At 37.0% G+C, this 19,866-nt stretch overlaps 1 protein-coding gene across 1 annotated transcript in view; it reads left to right on the top strand.

The window, feature by feature from the left end:
* The window catches only part of LRRIQ3 (leucine rich repeats and IQ motif containing 3), a 227,473-nt gene that overhangs the window by 11,590 nt on the left and 196,017 nt on the right, over window positions 1–19,866 (top strand). Inside the window, 1 exon segment of the mRNA XM_073234129.1 lies at window positions 13,474–13,797. Coding sequence (XP_073090230.1) covers window positions 13,474–13,797 — 324 coding nt within the window.

Genomic DNA, 19,866 nt, shown 5'->3' with positions numbered 1-19,866 from the left:
ACAGTATGTACTTATTGCCATTGCAGGCTTTAGATTTCTGGTGACCAAAGGTTCAAGGGCAGCTTCTTTACTATCTAACAGTCTAACTTAACTTGTTTATTATGCTATTTCAAACACAGTGTAAGGTTTCTTTTTTTCTCCATTCTTTTTCTTTCATCTCCCCTCTTTATAAGTTAGGTGGCATATTCTGCACTCTTCGTATCCCTTTACTGACTTCATGGGTAGTTGATTTAATTTTGCATTTGTTTAGTAATTAATTAGTCTACTTCCTTTACTGTGGTTTTATTTTCTCTGCTGACAGCTATTTATCTTAGGAGCACTTCCATCTAGAGCAGTCCCTTTAAAATACACTGTAGACATGGTTTGTGGGATTTAAATTCCCTCAACTTTTGCTTATCTGGAAATTGTTTAATCTGTCTTCAAATTTAAATGGTAATCTTTCTGGTTTGAGTATTCTTGATTAGAGTTCTTTCTGTTCATTGCATTAAATATATCATGCCACTCCCTTCTGGCATGTAAGGTTTCTGCTGAGAAGTTTGATGATAGCCTGATGGGTTTTCCTCTGTACGTGATCTTTTTCTCTCACTGCTTTTAATACTCTGTCCTTGTCCTTGAACTTTGCCATTTTAATCATTATGTATCTTAGTTTTGTTTTCCTAAGATCCTTGTGTTGTGAGATCTGTGCACTTCTATGGTCTGAGAGATTTCCTTCCCCAGATTGGGGAACTTTTCCTCAATTATTGCCTCAAATAGACTTTCTATCCATTTTTCCCTCTCTTCTCCTTCTGGTTCCCATATAATGCAAATGTTCTGTTTGGAGTGGTCACAAAGTTGTCTTTGTTATTCTTTCTTTCCTCGAGATCCTTTTTTCTCTCTGTGTCTCAGCTTCTTTGTATTCCTGTTCTCTAATTTTTCTTTCATTTACTGTCTCCTCTACCTCTTCTAATCTGCTTTTAATTCCTTCCTTTGTATGTTGCATTTCAGGTACTGTATTTTTCAAAGTTTCAGTATTTTTCTTGACATCTTCCCTGAGATCTTCAATATTTTTGTGTAGCTCTGTGAGCATGTTTATAGTTTTTATTTTGAAATGTTTATCTGGAATATTGGTGACTTCAGTTCACTGACACTCTTTCTGGTGTTTGTGGGATTTTAATTTAAACAAGGATTTTTTGCTGCCTCATATTCCTAATGAATAATAAGGAATTATAACTTTGCACAGGCAGCATCCTTTAGTACCCAGAAGCTCTACTCTCTGGAGCCACACAGCACCTGGAGCAATGGTGAGCATCATTGGCAAGTGGCCTTGGTACATTCTGATAGGAAAGAGCTCTTTCCTGCTTCCTAGCCATAGTCCTTCATCCACTGCCAGGGCCTGTGGTATGAGTGCACAGTGAAGAGCTTTTGCATTAGGCCCCTGTAGTGGTTGTAGTTGGGGCTGCCCCCTCCAGCTGGCCTGGTGCAATGGTGCTACATTGCCTGCCAGTGGGATGGATCTCCTGAAGCTCCTGAAAGTTCTAAAGCTAATGGGCTATGTGTGCTTTGACAATTTTGTCTACCTGTCCTTTCTCCTGAGAAGCAAGCTCTGTGTAATCCTTGCTGCTTTAGCAGCCTTCCTGCTGTTGGCAAATCTGTGAAAATGCCTGCCTTTCTTTTGACCCAGAGTGGCTGATATGGGTACTTGTTGTCTACAAGTGGCTACAATCTCAGTCTCTGTGTGTATCTGTCTGTCTTTGCTTTCCAACCCCTCTAATCTCCTGAGCACAGTGTAATGCGGGTTCATGCTCCTGGAATAGATCTCCAGGGGTGAGTATTTAGCAATCCTGGGCTTCTACTCTCTCCCTACTCCATGTCTCTTCCTCCAACAGGTGAGCTATGGTGGGGGGAGTGCATGGGTCCCCCTGGATCACATCTTTGCTACTTTAACTTTTTCTGTGATGTCTTCTCTTTTACCTACATCAAAGCCATCTGTTGCAGTATTCTTTCTGGTCACTGTTTCATAATTAATTGTATTTACTGTATTTTAATCTTTTTTTAATTTTATTTATTTTTTATTTTTTTTTGAGAGGGTATCTCTCATATTTATTGATCAAATGGTTGTTAACAACAATAAAATTCTGTATAGGGGAGTCAATGCTCAATGCACAATCATTAATCCACCCCAAGCCTAGTTCTCGTCAGTCTCCAATCTTCTGAAGCATAATGAACAAGTTCTTACATGGGGAACAAATACTTACATAGTGAATAAGTTCTTACATGGTGAACAGTACAAGGGCAGCCACACAAAAACTTTTGGTTTTGATCACTCATTATGAACTATAAACAATCAAGTCAAATATAAATATTCATTTGATTTTTATACTTGATTTATATGTGAATCCCACATGTCTCCCTTTATTATTATTATTATTTTTTAATAAAATGCTGATGTGGTAGGTAGATGCAAGATAAAGGTAGAAAACATAGTTTAGTGTTGTAAGAGAACAAATGTAGATGATCAGGTATGTGCCTGTAGACTATGTGTTAATCCAAGCTAGACAAGGGCAATAATACATCCACGGATGCAGAAGATTTCTCTCAAAACAGGTGGGGTGAGGTTCTAAGCCTCACCTCTGTTGATCCCCAATTTCTCACCTGATGGCCTCCCTGTGACTGTGCCTGTCTTAGGTTGTTCCTCCCTTGAGGAACTTTACCCATCTCTGGCTTACCAGTCATCTTCCGGGGCCATACAGGGAAATGTAAAGTTGGTAAGTGAGAGAGAAGCCATATTGTTTGAAAAGGTTAGCTTTTTACTTCTTTTCAGGTTTATGCCCTGTGGCTTCTATGCCCAGCATTTGTCTTGAGGAATCTTTACCACTTGGAAGAGTTATGATACTCGGTGAATTCGATATGAGGCACGAATTCTATTTAAAGGTTGTAGTTAGGAAGGAAGAAGAAAAGCTATAGAGGTACCAGACGGAAGAAAACATGGGAAGATTAATTATTTCTTTGACATATCTTCTTGTAGAGTAACTTAAGCATATATAGGTTTTAAACTACTAATTAAATTGCGCACACACATTAACATAATAGGAATACAGTTACATAACCATTCAGATCTATAATTACCAGCCATCTCCAGTGAAGCCAAGATAACCAGTTAGGCACCCTAGGCATTTGTGAAAATTTGTCTATGATATAGTGGATATTGTCCAACTGAACTTGAACAGTCTGAGAGAAATCAGACAAATTAAAACAACCCATTCCTGGGAACTGTTCACATCCCATATGTTCTTTAAACAGTAGATAGTCTGTAGTTGTAAGATTTTGGAGCGCTACAGCTTGCACTTCTCCTAATTCTTGGTTGAGTTCCAACAGTATAGATCCAGTCAGATTTGTTTTACTGTATGCACAGGCCAGCTTAGATATCTCCTTCTTCATTCCCATGGCAAGTCCAGGAACCGGTGGGATGAATGCAGCTACAACTGCAGCATCGCCTGGATCTTTGTTGAGGTTTTTTGATGATCATCTTCTGGTATGAGTCTTCAAGAGATTGCTGATGTTAGAAGTTCTTCTTCATATCCTATCTAAGTTCATTTTCTGCTTAGCCAAATTAGGCTTTGTACCTCTGTATAAACACAAACAGACCCTTTGCCCACACTTTGATATACCCTTTATACCATGGTGTAGAACTCATTGGAGGTCACCACACAGGAACTGCTTTTTTTTTTTAAGAGAAAGGAATATTATCAGAAAAGTGTTAATCCATAGCCAATCACCTGACACCCTTTAAGTGATCAAAATTAAGGATATTTAAAGCATGCATTAATCATTGATTTACAGTTAGTTTTATCCTATCAGGGAGTAATCCCCCTTCTCTTTCTTTCTTTTTTTTGTTATCTTTAATCTACACTTACATGCAGAATATTATGTTTACTAGGCTCTCCCCTATACCAGGTCCCCCCTATAAACCCCTTAACAGTCACTGTCCATCAGCATAGCAAAATGTTGTAGAATCACTACTTGTCTTCTCTGCCTTGTACAGCCCTCCACTTTCTCCCACATCACCATGCATGCTAATCTTAATACCCCTCTTCTTCTTCCCCCCCATTATCCCTCCCTACCCACCCATCCGCCCCAGTCCTTTTCCCTTTGGTACCTGTTAGTACATTCTTGGGTTCTGTGATTCCACAGCTGTTTTGTTCCTTCAGTTTTTCCTTTGTTCTTATACTCCACAGATGAGTGAAATCATTTGGTATTTCTCTTTCTCCACTTGGCTTATTTCACTGAGCATAATACCCTCCAGTTCCATCCATGTTGCTGTAAAAGATAGGATTTGCCCTCTTCTTATGGCTGAGTAGTATTCCATTGTGTATATGTACCACATCTTCTTTATCCATTCATCTACTGATGTACATTTAGGTTGCTTCCAATTCTTGGCTATTGTAAACAGTGCTGCGATAAACATTGGGGTGAATCTGTCTTTCTCAAACTTGATTGCTGCATTCTTAGGGTAAATTTCTAGGAGTGGAATTCCTGGGTCAAATGTAGGTCTGTTTTGAGCATTTTGATGAACCTCCATACTGCTTTCCTCAATGGTTGAACTAACTTACATTCCCACCAGCAGTGTAGGACGTTTCCCCTTTCTCCACAGCCTTGCCAACATTTGTTGTTGTTTGTCTTTTGGATGGCAGCTATCCTTACTGGTGTGAGGTGATACCTCATTGTAGTTTTAATTTGCATTTCTCTGATAATTAGCGATGTGGATGGAGCATCTTTTCATGTGTCTGTTGGCCATCTGTATTTCTTTTTTGGAGAACTGTCTGTTCAGTTCCTCTGCCCATTTTTTAATTGGATTATTTGTGTTTTGTTTGTTGAGGCGTGTAAGTTCTTTATATATTTTGGACGTGAAGCCTTTATCGGATCTGTCATTTACAAATATATTCTCCCATACTGTATAATTCCTTTTTGTTCTATTGATGGTGTCTTGCTGTACAGAAGCTTTGCAGCTTGATATAGTCCCACTTGTTCATTTTTGCTGTTGTTTTCTTTGCTCGGGGAGATATGTTCAAGAAGAGGTCACTCATGTTTATGTCTAATAAGTTTTTGCCTATGTTTTTTTCCACGAGTTTAATGGTTTCATGAGTTACATTCAGGTGTTTGATCCATTTTGAATTTACTTTTGTATATAGGGTTAGACAATGTTCCAGTTTCATTCTTCTACATGTACATGTCCAGTTTTGCCAGCACCATCTGTTGAAGAGACTGTCATTTCGCCATTATATGTCCATGGCTCCTTTATCAAATATTAATTGACCATATATGTCTGGGTTAATGTCTGGATTCTCTAGTCTGTTCCATTGGTCTGTGGCTCTGTTCTTGTGCCACTACTAAATTGTCTTGATTACTATGGCTTTATAGTAGAGCTTGATGTTGGGGAGTGAGATCCCCCCCTACTTTATTCTTTCTCAGGATTGCTTTGGCTATTTGGGGTATTTGGTGTTTCCGTATGAATTTTTGAATTATTTGATCCAGTTCCTTGAAGAATGTTGCTGGTAATTTGATAGGGATTGCATCAAATGTGTATATTGCTTTGGGCAGGATAGTCATTTTGACTATATTGATTCTTCCTAGTCACGAGTATGGGATGAGTTTCCATTTGTTAGTGTCCCCTTTATTTTCTCTTAAGAGTGACTTGTTGTTTTCAGAGTATAGGTCATTCACTTCTTTGGTTAGATTTATTCCTAGGTATTTTATTCTTATTGATGCAATTGTGAATGGAATTGTTTTCCTGATTTCTCTTTCTATTGGTTCATTGTTAGTGTATAGGAAAGCTACAGATTTCTGTGTGTTAATTTTTTATCTTGCAACTTTGCTGTATTCTGATATCAGTTCTAGTAGTTTAGGAGTGGAATCTTTAGGGTTTTTTATGTACAATATCATGTCATCTGCAAATAGTGACAGCTTAACTTCTTCTTTACCAATCTGGATTCCTTGTATTTGTTTTGTCTGATTGCCATGGCTAGGACCTCCAGTACTATGTTAAATAGCAGTGGGGAGTGTTGGCATCCCTGTCTAGTTCCCGATCTCAGAGGAAAAGCTTTCAGCTTCTCGCTGTTCAGTATAATGTTGGCTGTGGGTTTATGGTATATGGAGTTTATTATGTTGAGGAACTTGCTCTCTACTCCCTTTTTGCTGAGAGTTTTTATCATGAATGGATGTTGAATTTTGTCAAATGCTTTTTCAGCATCTATGGAGATGATCATGTGGTTTTTGTCTTTCTTTTTGTTGATGTGGTGGATGATGTTGATGGATTTTCGAATGTTGTACCATCCTTGCATCCCTGGGGTGAATCCCACTTGGTCATGGTGTATGATCCTTTTGATATACTATTGAATTCTGTTTGCTAATATTTTATTAAGTATTTTTGCATCTACGTTCATCAGGGATATTGGTCTGTAATTTTCTTTTTTGGTGGGGTCTTTGCCTGGTTTTGGTATTAGGGTGATGTTCGCTTCATAGAATGAGTTTGGGAGTATTCTGTCCTCTTCTATTTTTTGGAACACTTTAAGGAGAATGGGTATTATGTCTTCTCTGTGTGTCTGATAAAATTCCGAGGTAAATCCGTCCGGCCCGGGTGCTTTGTTCTTGGGTAGATTTTTGTTTACCATTTCAATTTCTTTGCTCACAATTGGTTTGTTTAACTTTTGTGTTTCTTCTTTGGTCAGTCTTGGAAGGTTGTATTTTTCTAGGAAGTTTTACATTTTTTTTAGGTTTTCCAGCTTGTTGGCATATAGGTTTTCATAGTAGTCTTTAATAATTCTTTGTATTTCTGTGGAGTCTGTCATGATTTTTCCATTCTCATTTCTGATTCTGTTGATTTGTGTTGATTCTCGTTTTCTCTTAATAAGTTTGGCTAGAGGATTATCTATTTTGTTTATTTTCTCAAAGACCAGCTCTTGGTTTTGTTGATTTTTGCTATTCTTTTATTCTTCTCAATTTTGTTTATTTCTTCTCTGATCTTTATTATGTCCCTCCTACTGCTGACTTTAGGCCTCATTTGTTCTTCTTTTTCCAATTTCGTTTATTGTGATGTTATACTATTTATTTGAGATTGTTCTTCCTTCTTCAAGTGTGCCTGGATCACTATATATTTTCCTCTTAGGACTGCTTTCGCTGTGTCCCACAGAAGTTGGGGCTTTGTGTTGTTTTTGTCATTTGTTTCTATATATTCCTTGATATCTATTATAATTTGTTCGTTCATCCATTGATTATTTAGGAGCATGTTGTTAAGCTTCCATGTTTTTGCGAGCCTTTTTGTTTTCTTTGTAGAATTTATTTTTACTTTTATACCTTTGTGGTCTGAAAAATTGGTTGGTAGAATTTCAATATTTTGGATTTTGCTGAGGCTCTTTTTGTGGGCTAGTATGTGGTCTATTCTGGAGAAAGTTCCATGTGCACTTGAGAAGAATGTATATCCTGTTGCTTTTGGATGTAGAGTTCTATAGATGTCTATTAGGTCCATCCGCTCTACTGTGTTGTTCAGTGCTTCTGTGTCCTTACTTATTTTCTGCCCAGTGGATCTATCTATTGGGGTGAGTGGTGTGTTGAAGTCTCCTGAAAGGAATGCATTGCAGTCTATTTCCCCCTTTCTTTCTGTTAGTATTTGTTTCACAAATGCTGGTGCTCCTGTGTTGGGTGCATATATATTTAGAATGGTTATATCCTCTTGTTGGACTGAGCCCTTTATCATTATGTAGTGTCCTTCTTTATCTCTTGTTACTTTCTTAGTTTTGAAGTCTATTTTGTCTGATATTAGTACTGCAACCCCTGCTTTCTTCTCACTATTGTTTGTCTGAAATATATTTTTCCATCCCTTGACTTTTAGTCCATACATGTCTTTGGGTTTGAGGTGAGTTTCTTGTAAGCAGCATATAGATGGGTCTTGCTTTTTTATCCATTCTATTACTCTGTGTCTTTTGATTGATGCATTCAGTCCATTTACATTTAGGATGACTATTGAGAGATACGTACTTATTGCCATTGCAGGCTTTAGATTGGTGGTTACCAAAGGTTCAAGGTTAGCTTCTTTAGTATCTTATTGCCTAACTTAGCTCACTTATTGAGCTGTTATATACACTGTCTGGAGATTCTTTTCTTCTCACCCTTCTTATTCCTCCTCCTCCTTTCTTCATATGTTGCGTGTTTTGTTCTGTCCTCTTTCTAGTAGTGCTCCCATCCAGAGCAGTCCTTGTAGGATGCCCTGTAGAAGTGGTTTGTGGGAAGCAAATTCCCTCAGCTTTTGCTTGTCTGGGAATTGTTTAATCCCACCATCATATTTAAATGATAGTCGTGCTGGATACAGTATCCTGGGTTCAAGGCCCTTCTGTTTCATTGCATTAAATATATCATGCCATTCTCTTCTGGCCTGTAGGGTTTCTGTCGAGAAGTGTGATGTTAGCCTGATGAGTTTTCCTTTATAGGTGACCTTTTTCTCGCTAGCTGGCTTTAAAACTCTTTCCTTGTCCTTGATCCTTGCCATTTTAATTATTATGTGTCTTGGTGTTGTCCTCCTTGGATCCTTTCTGTTGTGGGTATCTGTGTTATTCCATGGTCTGTTCGATTATTTCCTCTCCCAGTTTGGGGAAGTTTTCAGCAATTATTTCTTCAAAGAGACTTTCTATCCCTTTTCCTCTTTCTTCTTCTTCTGGTACCCCTATAATAAGAATATTATTCATTCTGTATTGGTCTCATAGTTCTGTTAGTATTGTTTCATTCCTGAAGATCCTTTTATCTCTCTCTATGTCAGCTTCTATATGTTCCTGTTCTTTGGTTTCTATTCCTTCAATGACCTCTTGCATCTTATCCATTCTGCTTATAAATCCTTCCAGGGATTGTTTCACTTCTTGATCTCCTTCCTGACATCTGTGGTCTCCCTCCGGACTTCATCCCATTGCTCTTCCATTTTTCTCTGCATCTCATCCCATTGCTCTTGCATTTTTCTCTGCATCTCTGTCAGCATGTTCATGATTTTTATTTTGAATTCTTTTTCAGGAGGACTGGTTAGATCTGTCTCCTCTCAGTTGTTGTCTCTGTGATCTTTGTCTGCCTGTAGTTTTGCCTTTTCATGGTGATATAGATAGTTTGCAAAGCTGGTACGAGTGACCGCTGGAAGAGCTTCCCTTCTTGTTGGTTTGTGGCCTTTCTCTCCCCCTTTGCAAGGTGCTGGGTTCTTGCAGGTGTGGATGTGGTCTGGATGTTGTCCTGTGTCCTCTGGTCTCTATTTTAGGAAGAGTTTTCTTTGTTATATTTTCATAGATCTATGTGTTTTTGGGAGGAGATTTCAACTGCTCTACTCACGCCGCCATCTTGGCTCCACCTGCTGTTTCATTTTTGTGATCTCCTTTGTGGCATCTGTGATCTCTCTCCAGACTTCATCCCATTTCTCTTGTGTATTTCTCTGCATCTCTGTCAGCATGTTTATGATTTTTATTTTGAATCCTTTGTCATGAAGACTGGTTAGGTCTGTCTCCTTCTCTGGTGTCTCTGTGATCTTGGTTTGCCTGTAATTTTGTGTTTTCATGGTGATAGGAATAGTTTGCAGAGCTGGGACTAGTATTGGCTGGAAGAACTTCCCTTCTTGTTGGTTTGTGGCCTTCCTCTCCTGGGAGAATAGCGACTTCTAGTGGCTTGTGCTGTGTAGCTGTGCACAGTCTGGGCTTCTGCTTCCTGCCTGGATGCTATGGAGTTTATCTCTTCTGTTGTTGTGCGCTTGGCCTGGCTCGGGCTGCTGCTCCAAAGTGGTGGAGTTGCATTGGAAGGGGAGCTGCCGGGAGGCTATTTATCTCTGTAAGGTGCCTCTGTGCTCCCTGTAGCCCAGGGGAATACAGTGTCCAGAGATCCCGGGATTCCCTACCTGTGGACTAAGTGTCCTGCCCTGCCCCTTTAAAGTTTCCAAGAAGCACCCGCCAAAACAAAACAACCACAAAAAAAAAAAAAATGGCCGCTCGTTTTTCTTTATTCTCCAGCACCAGCCTTGGGCACCTGCTCACCGGACTTGCTGCCCTGTTTCCCTAGTATTGGGTTCCCTATCCCTTTAAGACTTCCAAAAAGCACTCGCCAAACAATACAACAACAAAAAAAAAGAAAAAAGAAAAAAAGGTGGCCACTCGCGTTTCTTTTGTTCTCTGGCGCCGGTCTCCGATACCCGCTCGCCAGTCTTGCTGCCCTGTTTCCCTAGTATTGGGGACCCTGTCCCTTTAAGACTTCCAAAAAACAGTCACCACAACAAAACAACAACAACAAAAAAGATGGACTCTCGCTTTTCTTTTGTCCTCCGGCACCGGCCTCCAGTACCCACTCACCATTCTTCCTGCCCTGTTTCCCTAGTATCCAGGGCCCCACGCATGCACTGTGTCTGCGCTCTGGTCCAGATGTCTGGGGCTGGGTGCTCAGCAGTCCTGGGCTCCTTCTCTCTCCCGCTCAGACCTCTCTACTCCCGCTGGCAGTTGGGGGGAGGGTCGCTCAGGACCCGCCGGGCCGGGGCTTGTATCTTACCCCCTTTGTGAGGCGCTGGTTTATCGCAGGTGTGGATGTGGTCTGGATGTTGTCCTGTGTCCTCTGGTCTCTATTTTAGGAAGAGTTGTCTTTGTTATATTTTCATAGATATATGTGGTTTTGGGAGCAGATTTCTGCTGCTCTACTCACACCACCATCCTGGCTCCCTGCTGTATTTTAATCTTATATATTGTTTTGGGAAGAGGTTTCTGCCTTGCTTCTCACACCACCATCTATTTTTCCCTACATAATCTTTTATATAATGCTTAATCAAAAATTCAAAAATAAAATTTTAAATATAAGAAATGTTAATTATTAATATGTAACTAAACCATGTGTAATTTGGTTTATTTCACTTCTTATATCCATAGTCTGAATTAAGAGTGCTTGTCTCCTCAATTTTTTTAAATTTAATGATATATAATTGACATATAATGTTATATTAATTTCATGTATACAACTTAATGTTTCAGTATATTTGTGTGTATTGTGAAATGATTACTGCAGTAAGTCTAGTTAACATCCATCACTACATAGTTGAAAATTTTTTTCCTTGTGATGAGATTTTATGATCTCTTTTAGCAACTTTCAAACATGCAATCCAGTGGTATTAACTGTAGTCATTATGCTGCAGATTATATCTCCAGGACTTATTTATCTTATAAGTGGAAGTTTCTACCTTTTGAGCACCTTTAATCATTTCATCCCAACCTAACCCTTACCTCTGGCAACCACCAATCTCTTATCTGTGTCTGTGACTTCAGTTTTTAGGTTTTCTTGTTTCACATTCCCCATATAATGAGATCAAACAATATTTGTCTTTCTCTGGCTTACTTCACTGAGCTTAATGTCCTCAAGGTCCAACCATGTTGTCACAAATGGCTAGATTTCATTCTTTTCTAATGACTGAATATCCATTGTGAATATATATTTTCATTTCTTAGTTTTACATATATATATATATATATATATATATATATATATATATATATATATATATATATATAAAGAAAATGTGATATATATATCACATTTTCTTTATTCATTTACCTATCAGTGGACACTTAGGTTGCTGCCATTTCTTGGCTATTGTAAATAAAATAATGGTGCAATGAACATTCCAGTACATATGTATTTTCAAGTTAGTGTTTTCATTTTCTTCAGATCAATACCCAGAAGTATAATTGCTGGGTTATATGATAATTCTATTTTTAGTTTTTTGATGAACTTCCATACTGTTTTCCATAGTAGTTGTACAAGTTTATAGTCCCACCAAGAACACAGAAGATTTCCCTTTATTCTACATCATCACCAATGCTTATTTTCTGTACTTTTGATAGTAGTCTTTCTAATAGCTATGAAGTGATATCTCATGTGCTTTTGATTTGCATTTCCTGATGGTGAGCAACTTTTTATGCCTGTTGACCTTCTGGGTGTCTTCTTTGACAAATACCTATTCAAATCCTCTGCTAATTTTTATTGGATTTTTTTTTTACTATTATGTTGTATGAGATATTTATATATTTTAGATATAAGCCTATTGCCAGATACAGGCATACCTCAGAGATATTGAGGGTTCAGTTCCACACTACTGCATTAAAGTGAATATGACAATAAAGCAAGCCAAACAAAGTATTTTGTTTCTCGCTGCATATAAAAGTTATGTTTGCACTATACTGTAGTCTATGAAACATGTAAGAGAATTAAGACTAAAAAACAATGAACTTTTTATGTTGTATTTATATTAATATAAAGTTATATGTACAATGTACATTCCTTAATTTAAAAATGCTATTTTGCGTAAAAAATGCTTTTTTCTGATCTTCCAGTAAATCATAATCACTGATCACAGATCACCATAACAAGTATAATAAAAAGTTTGAAATATTGTGAGAATTACAAAAATTTGATACACAGACACAAAGTGAGCATATGCTGATAGAAGAATGGTACCAATAGACTTGATATGTGCAGTGTTGCCACAAATCTTCCGTTTGTAAAAAATATAGTATCTGTTAAGTGTAATAAAGTGAAATGTAATAAAACAAGGTATTCCTATACATGACTTTCAAATATTTTCTCCCATTCAGTAGGTTGCCTTTTCACTTTGGTACAGAAGCTTTTGGTTTAATGTAGTCCTATTTATTTATGTTTTCTTTTGGTGTCAGAGTAAAAATATCATCACCAAAACCTACATCAAGAAGTTCAACACCTATGCTTTTTCCTAGGGGTTTTGTAGTTTCAGGTCTTAGATTCAAGTCTTTAGTTCATTTGAGTTAATTTTTGTTTAAGGTGTAAGATAATGGTCTGTTTTCATTCTTTTGTGGCTTTCCTGTTTTCCCATCACCATTGAAGAAACTGTCCTTTTCCCAGTGTATATGTCTGGCTCCTTTGCCATAAATCAATTGACCACGTATGCATGGGTATATTTCTGAATTTTCTCTTCTGTTCCTTTGATCTATTGTCTGTTTTTATGCCAATACCATTTGTAATATAATTTCAAATCAGGGAACAAGATGCCTCCAGCTATTTTCTTCTTTCTCAAGATTAATTTCAGTGTCTATTCAGGGTCTTTTTTTTGGTTCCATATAAATTGTGGTATTTTTATTCTATTGTGAAAAATGGCATTGGAATTTTGATAGGAATTGCTTTGGATGTGTAGGCTGTTTTGTGTAGTATGAATATTTTAACAATATTATTCCATGTAATCCATGGAATATATATATATATAATGATAGCTTTTTCCAGATACACAATGTAGTATGTTTTTACCTCAGTTATCATTTGGACAATTAGAAATTCTGTTTTTGTTTCTTAGTAAGACATACCTTTCTTGGGGAAATGTTGAATTTAGAGATATTTAGTGTTTTTCCATATTCCATGAAACTTAAGGAAAATAAATTTGTTTCCAAAGTGTTATTATTATTAATAATATTTCAGATAAAGAGTCTACCAGATTCCAAATTTTGGAGTGCATTGAAGAAACTAAAACTTCTATATCTTCATGACAATGGATTTGCAAAGTTAAAGAATGTGTGTATGTTATCTGCTTGTCCAAGCCTCATTGCCCTCACTATGTTTGATTGCCCAGTAAGCCTCAAAAAAGGATATAGACATGTTCTTGTCAATAGTATATGGCCTCTCAAAGCTCTGGATCATCATGTGATTTCTGATGAAGAAATAATTCAGAACTGGCATCTTCCTGAAAGATTCAAAACATGTAACCACCGACTTTTCTTTAATTTCTGTCCTGCTTTGAAAAAGGTAATTGGCTTCATTAGAGTTTCATTTTAAATAAATTTATAGAAGTAAAATTTTAGCTTTTAAGGTCTATAAGTAAATTATACATATTAATATTTTACATCATTTACATGAAATATAAACTAGTGAATATATTAATAATATATATCTGAAAATTTATAAAAGCTTCTTGCCTACTGTGTAAAAGTTATTGAACATAAAAACATCACATTACACAGAAACAAATCTTTGTTTATTTGTGTTTTTTTTGGTCCCCACTATGACTTAGAAGCTTTAAGAAGGTATAGCTTACATACTATAAAATTAATCAATTTTACATGCATGATTCAATGATTTTAGTAAATCAACAGTGGTGTATAGCCATCTTCACAATCCAAAGTTAGAAATTTCCACAACTCTAAAAGTTGCCCTCATTACCAGTTGCAGTGAATCTCCAATTCTAGGTAGCAAGTGATCTGTTTTCTTTCGCTATAAATTTGCTCTTCTGAGCATTTTATGTAAATGGAATTACAGGAAATGTAGTTTCTTGCATCTGCCTTCATTCACAGTGTTATCTCCTTAAAGTTCATTCCATGTTATTGTTTATATCAATAATTTTTCCTTTGATTGCTGTATAATATTCTGTTATATGAATAACATGCATTTTCTTTGTCCAGTCACCAGGTGGTAGACATTTGTATTATTTTTAGTTTTTGCTATTATGAATATTGCCATTATGAAAACCTACTTATATGTCTTTGTACAGATGTATGTTTTCATTTCTCTTGGGTAGATTCTTAGGAGGGCAAATTGCTGGAATGTATGGTAAGTTTATGCTTAAATTTTCAAGAAACTGAATTACTTTCAAAAAAATGGAAACAAGTGATGCATGAGGGTTCCAGTTTCTTATGTCCTTGCAAATGATTTGTATTTTATCTAGGTGTAAAGTGATATTTCATTGTGGTTTTTATTTGTATTTCCCTAATGAGGAATGAGGATAATTATCTGCTTATTATCTTTGTATATCTTCTTTAGTCAAGTGTCTGTGCAGATTTTTTTGGCCATTTTAAAAGTGGGTTGATTGTCTTAACTTTTGAGTTGTAAGAGTAGATATCTTAGACATAAATATTTTATCAGATATATGAATTGCAAACATTTTCCTCCTATAGATTGTCTTATCTTCTTAGTAGTCTATCTTTTTTATTCATTCATCTACTGATGAACACTTAGGTTACTTCCATATCTTGGCTATTGTAAATAGTGCTGCAATAAAAAGAGGGGTGCACATGTCTTTTTGAAACTGACAAATTATATTCTTAGGGTAAAGTCCTAGGATTGAATTCCTGGGTCAAATCGTATTTCATTTTTAGTTTTTGAGGAACCTCCATATTGCTTTCCACAATGGTTGAACTAGCTTACATTCCCACCAGCAGTGTAAGAGGGATCCCCTTTCTCCACATCCTTGCCAGCATTTGTTTTTCTTAGTCTTTTCGATACTGGCCATCCTAACTGGTGTGAGGTGATTTCTCATTGTGGTTTTTATTTGCATTTCCCTGATAATTAGTGATATGGAGCATCTTTTCATGTGCCTGTCTGCCATCTGAAATTCTTCTTTGGAGAATTGTCTGTTCATATCCTACATCCATTTTTTATCGGGTTGTTTGCTTTTTGGGTGTTGAGGCAGGTGAGTTCTTTATATATTTTGGATGTTAACCCCTTGTTGGATATGTCATTTACAAATATATTCTCCCATAATGTAGGATGCCTTTTTGTTTTGTGAATGGTGTCCTTTGCTGTACAGTAGCTTTTTAGTTTGATATAGTCCCATGTGTTCATTTTTGCTTTTGTTTCCCTTGCTCTAGGAGATGCATTCAGGAAGAAGTTGCTCATGTTTATATTCAGAAGAACTATGCCTATGTTTTCTTCTAAGAGTTTTATGGTTTCATGACTTACATTCAGGTCTTTGATCCATTTTGAGTTTACTTTTACATATGGGGATAGACAATAATCCAGTATTATTCCCTTGCATGTAGCTGTCTAGTTTTGCCAACAACAGCTGTTGAAGAGGCTGTCATTTCCCCATTGTATAATCATGACTCCTTTATCATGTATTAATTGACCATGTATGCTTGGGTTTATATCTTGGCTCTCTAGTCTGTTCCATTGGTCTATGAGTCTGTACTTGTGCCAGTACCAACTCGTCTTGATTACTGTGGCTTTGTAGTAGAGCTTGAAGTCGGGGAGCATAATCCCCCTAGCTTTATTCTTCCTTCTCAGGATTACTTTGTCTATTCAGGGTCTTTTGTGGTTCCATATGAATTTTAGAACTATTTTCTCTAGTTCATTGAAGAATGCAATTAGTATTTTGATAGGGATTGCACTGAATCTGTAGATTGCTTAAGGCAGGATAGCCATTTTGACAATATTAATTCTTCCTATCCATTAGCATGGAATGTGTTTCCATTTATTCATATCTTCTTTCATTTCCCTCATGAGTGTCTTGTAGTTTTCATAGCGTAAGTCTTTCATTTCCTTGCTTAAGTTTATTCCTAGGTATTTTATTCTTTTTGGTGTATTTGTGAATGGAATTGTTTTTCTGATTTTGATTTCTGCTAGTTCATCATTAGTATATAGGAATACAACAGATTTATGTATATTAATTTTGTATTATGCAACTTTGCTGAATTCAGATATTAGACCTAGTAGTTTTGGAGTGGATTCTTTAGCATTTTTTATGTACAATGTTATGTCATCTGCAAACCGTGACAGTTTAACAATTTCTTTACCAATCTGGGAGACTTTTATTTATTTGTGTTGTCTGATTGCAATGGCAAAGGCATCCAGAACTATGTTGAATAAAAGTGGTGAGAGTGGACATCCTTGTCTTGTTCCCGATCTGAAAGGAAAAGTTTTCAACTTCTCACTTTTTTTTTTTTATTGAAGGGTAGTTGACACACAGTATTACATTAGTTTCAGGTGTACAACACAGTGATTTAACATTTATATACATGATAATTCTAGGTACCAGCTATCACCATACCAAGTTGTTACAATATTTTGACTATATTCCTTATGCTATACATTATATCCCAGTTACTTATTTATTTTACAATTGGAAGTGTGTACTTTTTTTTTTTTTTGTGAGGGCATCTCTCATATTTATTGATCAAATGGTTGTTAACCACAATAAAATTCTGTATAGGGGAGTCAATGCTCAATGCACAATCATTAATCCACCCCAAGCCTAATTTTCATCAGTCTCCAATCTTCTGAAGCATAACCAACAAGTTCTTACATGGAGAACAAATTCTTACATAGTAAATAAGTTACATGGTGAACATTACAACGGCAGTCATCACAGAGGCTTTTGGTTTTGATCATGCATTATGAACTATAAACAGTCAGTTCAAATATGAATATTCATTTGATTTTTATACTGGATTTATATGTGGATACCACATTTCTCTCTTTTTTATTATTTTTAATTAAATTGTGAAGTGGTAGGTAGATACAAGATAAAGGTAGAAAACATAGTTTAGTGTTGTAAGAGAGCAAATGTAGATGATCAGGTGTGTTGCTGTAGACTATGTGTTAATCCAAGCTAGACAAGGGCAATAAAACATCCACGTATGCAGAAGATTTCTCTCAGAACGGGGGGGGAGAGGTTCTAAGCATCACCTCTGTTGATCCCCATTTTCGCAACTGATGGCCCCCCTGCGACTGTGCCTGTCTTAGGTTGTTCCTTCCATGAGGAATCTTACCGATCTCTGGCTAACCAGTCAACTTCCGGGGCCATACAGAGAAATGTTAAGTTGGTAAGTGAGAGAGAAGCCTTATTGTTTGAAAAGGTTAGCTTTTTACTTCTTTGCATATTTTATGCCCTGTGGCTTCTATGCCCAGCATTTGTCTTGAGGTATCTTTACCACTTGGAAGAATTATGATACTCGGTAAATTCGATATGATGAACGAATTCTACTTAAGTGTTATAATTAGGAAGGAAGAAGAAAAGCTATAGAAGTAGCAGGTGGAAGAAAACCTGGGAAGATTGATTATTCCTTTGACATACCTTCTTGTAGAGTAACTTCAGCATGTATAGGTTTTAAACTACTAATTAAATTGCACACACACATTAACATAATAGGAGTACAGTTATGTAACCAAAGCATACCTGTAATTACCAGCCATCTCCAGTGAAGCCAAGAAAACCAGTTAGGCACCTTAGGCATTTGTGAAAACTTATCTATTATATGGTGAATATTGTCCAACTGAACTTGAACAGTCAGAGAAATCAGACAAAACAACCCATTCCTGGGAACTGTTCACATCTCATATGTTCTTTTAACAGTAAATAGTCTGTAGTTGTAAGATTTTGGAGTGCTACAACTGGCACTTCTCCTAATTCTTGGTTGAGTTCCAACAGTTTAGATCCAGTCAAATTTGTTGTTTTGCTGTATGCACAGGCCAGTTTAGATATCTCCTTCTTCATTCCCATGGCAAGTCCAGGAACCGGTGGGATGAGTGCATCTACACCTGTAGCAGTGCATGGATCTTTGTTGGGGATTTTTGATGGTCATCTTCTGGCATGAGTCTTCCTGAGAGTGCTGATGTTGGAAGTTCTTTTTCACATCGAGTGTTAGTTCATTTTCGGGGTAGCCAAATTAGGCTTTGATCCTCTGTATAAACACAAACAGATCCTATGCCTACACTTTTATATGCCCTTTATACATTGTGTAGAACTCATTGGAGGTCACCACACAGGAACTGCTTGTTTTTTTACCATTAATCTACACTTACATAACGAATATTTTGTTTACTAGGCTCTCCCCTATACCAGGTCCCCCCTATATACTCCTATACAGTCACTGTCCATCAGCATAGCAAAATGTTGTAGAATCACTACTTGTCTTCTCTGTGTTGTACAGCCCTCCCCTTTCTCCCACCCCCCCATGCATGCTAATCTTAATACCCCCCTTTTTCTCCCCTCCCCCTTATCCCTCCCTACCCACCCATCCTCCCCAGTCCCTTTCCCTTTGGTACCTGTTAGTCCATTCTTGAGTTCTGTGATTCTGCTGCTATTTTGTTCCTTCAGTTTTTCCTTTGTTCTTATACTACACAGCTGAGTGAAATCATTTGGTATTTCTCTTTCTCCGCTTGGCTTGTTTCACTGAGCATAATGCCCTCCAGCTCCATCCATGTTGCTGCAAATGGTAGGATATGCCCTTTTCTTATGGCTGAGTAGTATTTCTTTGTGTATATGTACCACATCTTCTTTATCCATTCATCTATCGATGGACATTTAGGTTGCTTCCAATTCTTGGCTATTGTAAATAGTGCTGCGATAAACATAGGGTTGCATTGGTCTTTCTCATACTTGATTGCTGCATTCTTAGGGTAAATTCCTAGGAGTGCAATTCCAGTCAAATGGTAACTCCATTTTGAGCATTTTGATGTACCTCCATACTGCTTTCCACAATGGTTGAAATAATTTACATTCCCACCAGCAGTGTAGGAGGGTTCCCCTTTCTCCACTGCCTCGCCAACATTTGTTGTTGTTTGTCTTTTGGATGGCAGCTATCCTTACTGGTGTGAGGTGATACCTCATTGTGGTTTTAATTTGCATTTCTCTGATAATTAGCGATGTGGAGCATCTTTTCATGTGTCTGTTGGCCATGTGTATTTCTTTTTTGGAGAACCATCTGTTCAGTTCCTCTCCCCATTTTTTAATTGGGTTATTTGTTTTTTGTTTGTTGAGGTGTGTGAGCTCTTTATATATTCTGAATGTCAATCCTTTATCGGATGTGTCATTTTCAAATATATTCTCCCATACTGTAGGGTACCTTTTTGTTCTATTGATGGTGTCTTTTGCTATACCGAAGCTTTTCAGCTTAATATAGTCCCACTTGTTCATTTTTGCTGTTGTTTTCTTTGCCCGGGGAGATATGTTCAAGAAGAGGTCAGTCATGTTTATGTCTAAGAGGTTTTTGCCTATGTTTTTTTCAAGAGTTTAATGGTTTCATGACTTACATTCAGGTATTTGATCCATTTTGAATTTACTTTTGTATATGGGGTGAGACAATGGTCCAGTTTCATTCT

The sequence above is a fragment of the Manis javanica genome, chromosome 4 (assembly GCF_040802235.1).
Source record: "Manis javanica isolate MJ-LG chromosome 4, MJ_LKY, whole genome shotgun sequence".
NCBI lineage: Eukaryota > Metazoa > Chordata > Mammalia > Pholidota > Manidae > Manis > Manis javanica.
Note: the sequence above shows the minus strand (reverse complement) of the source record. Positions and strands in the feature narration are given on the sequence as shown.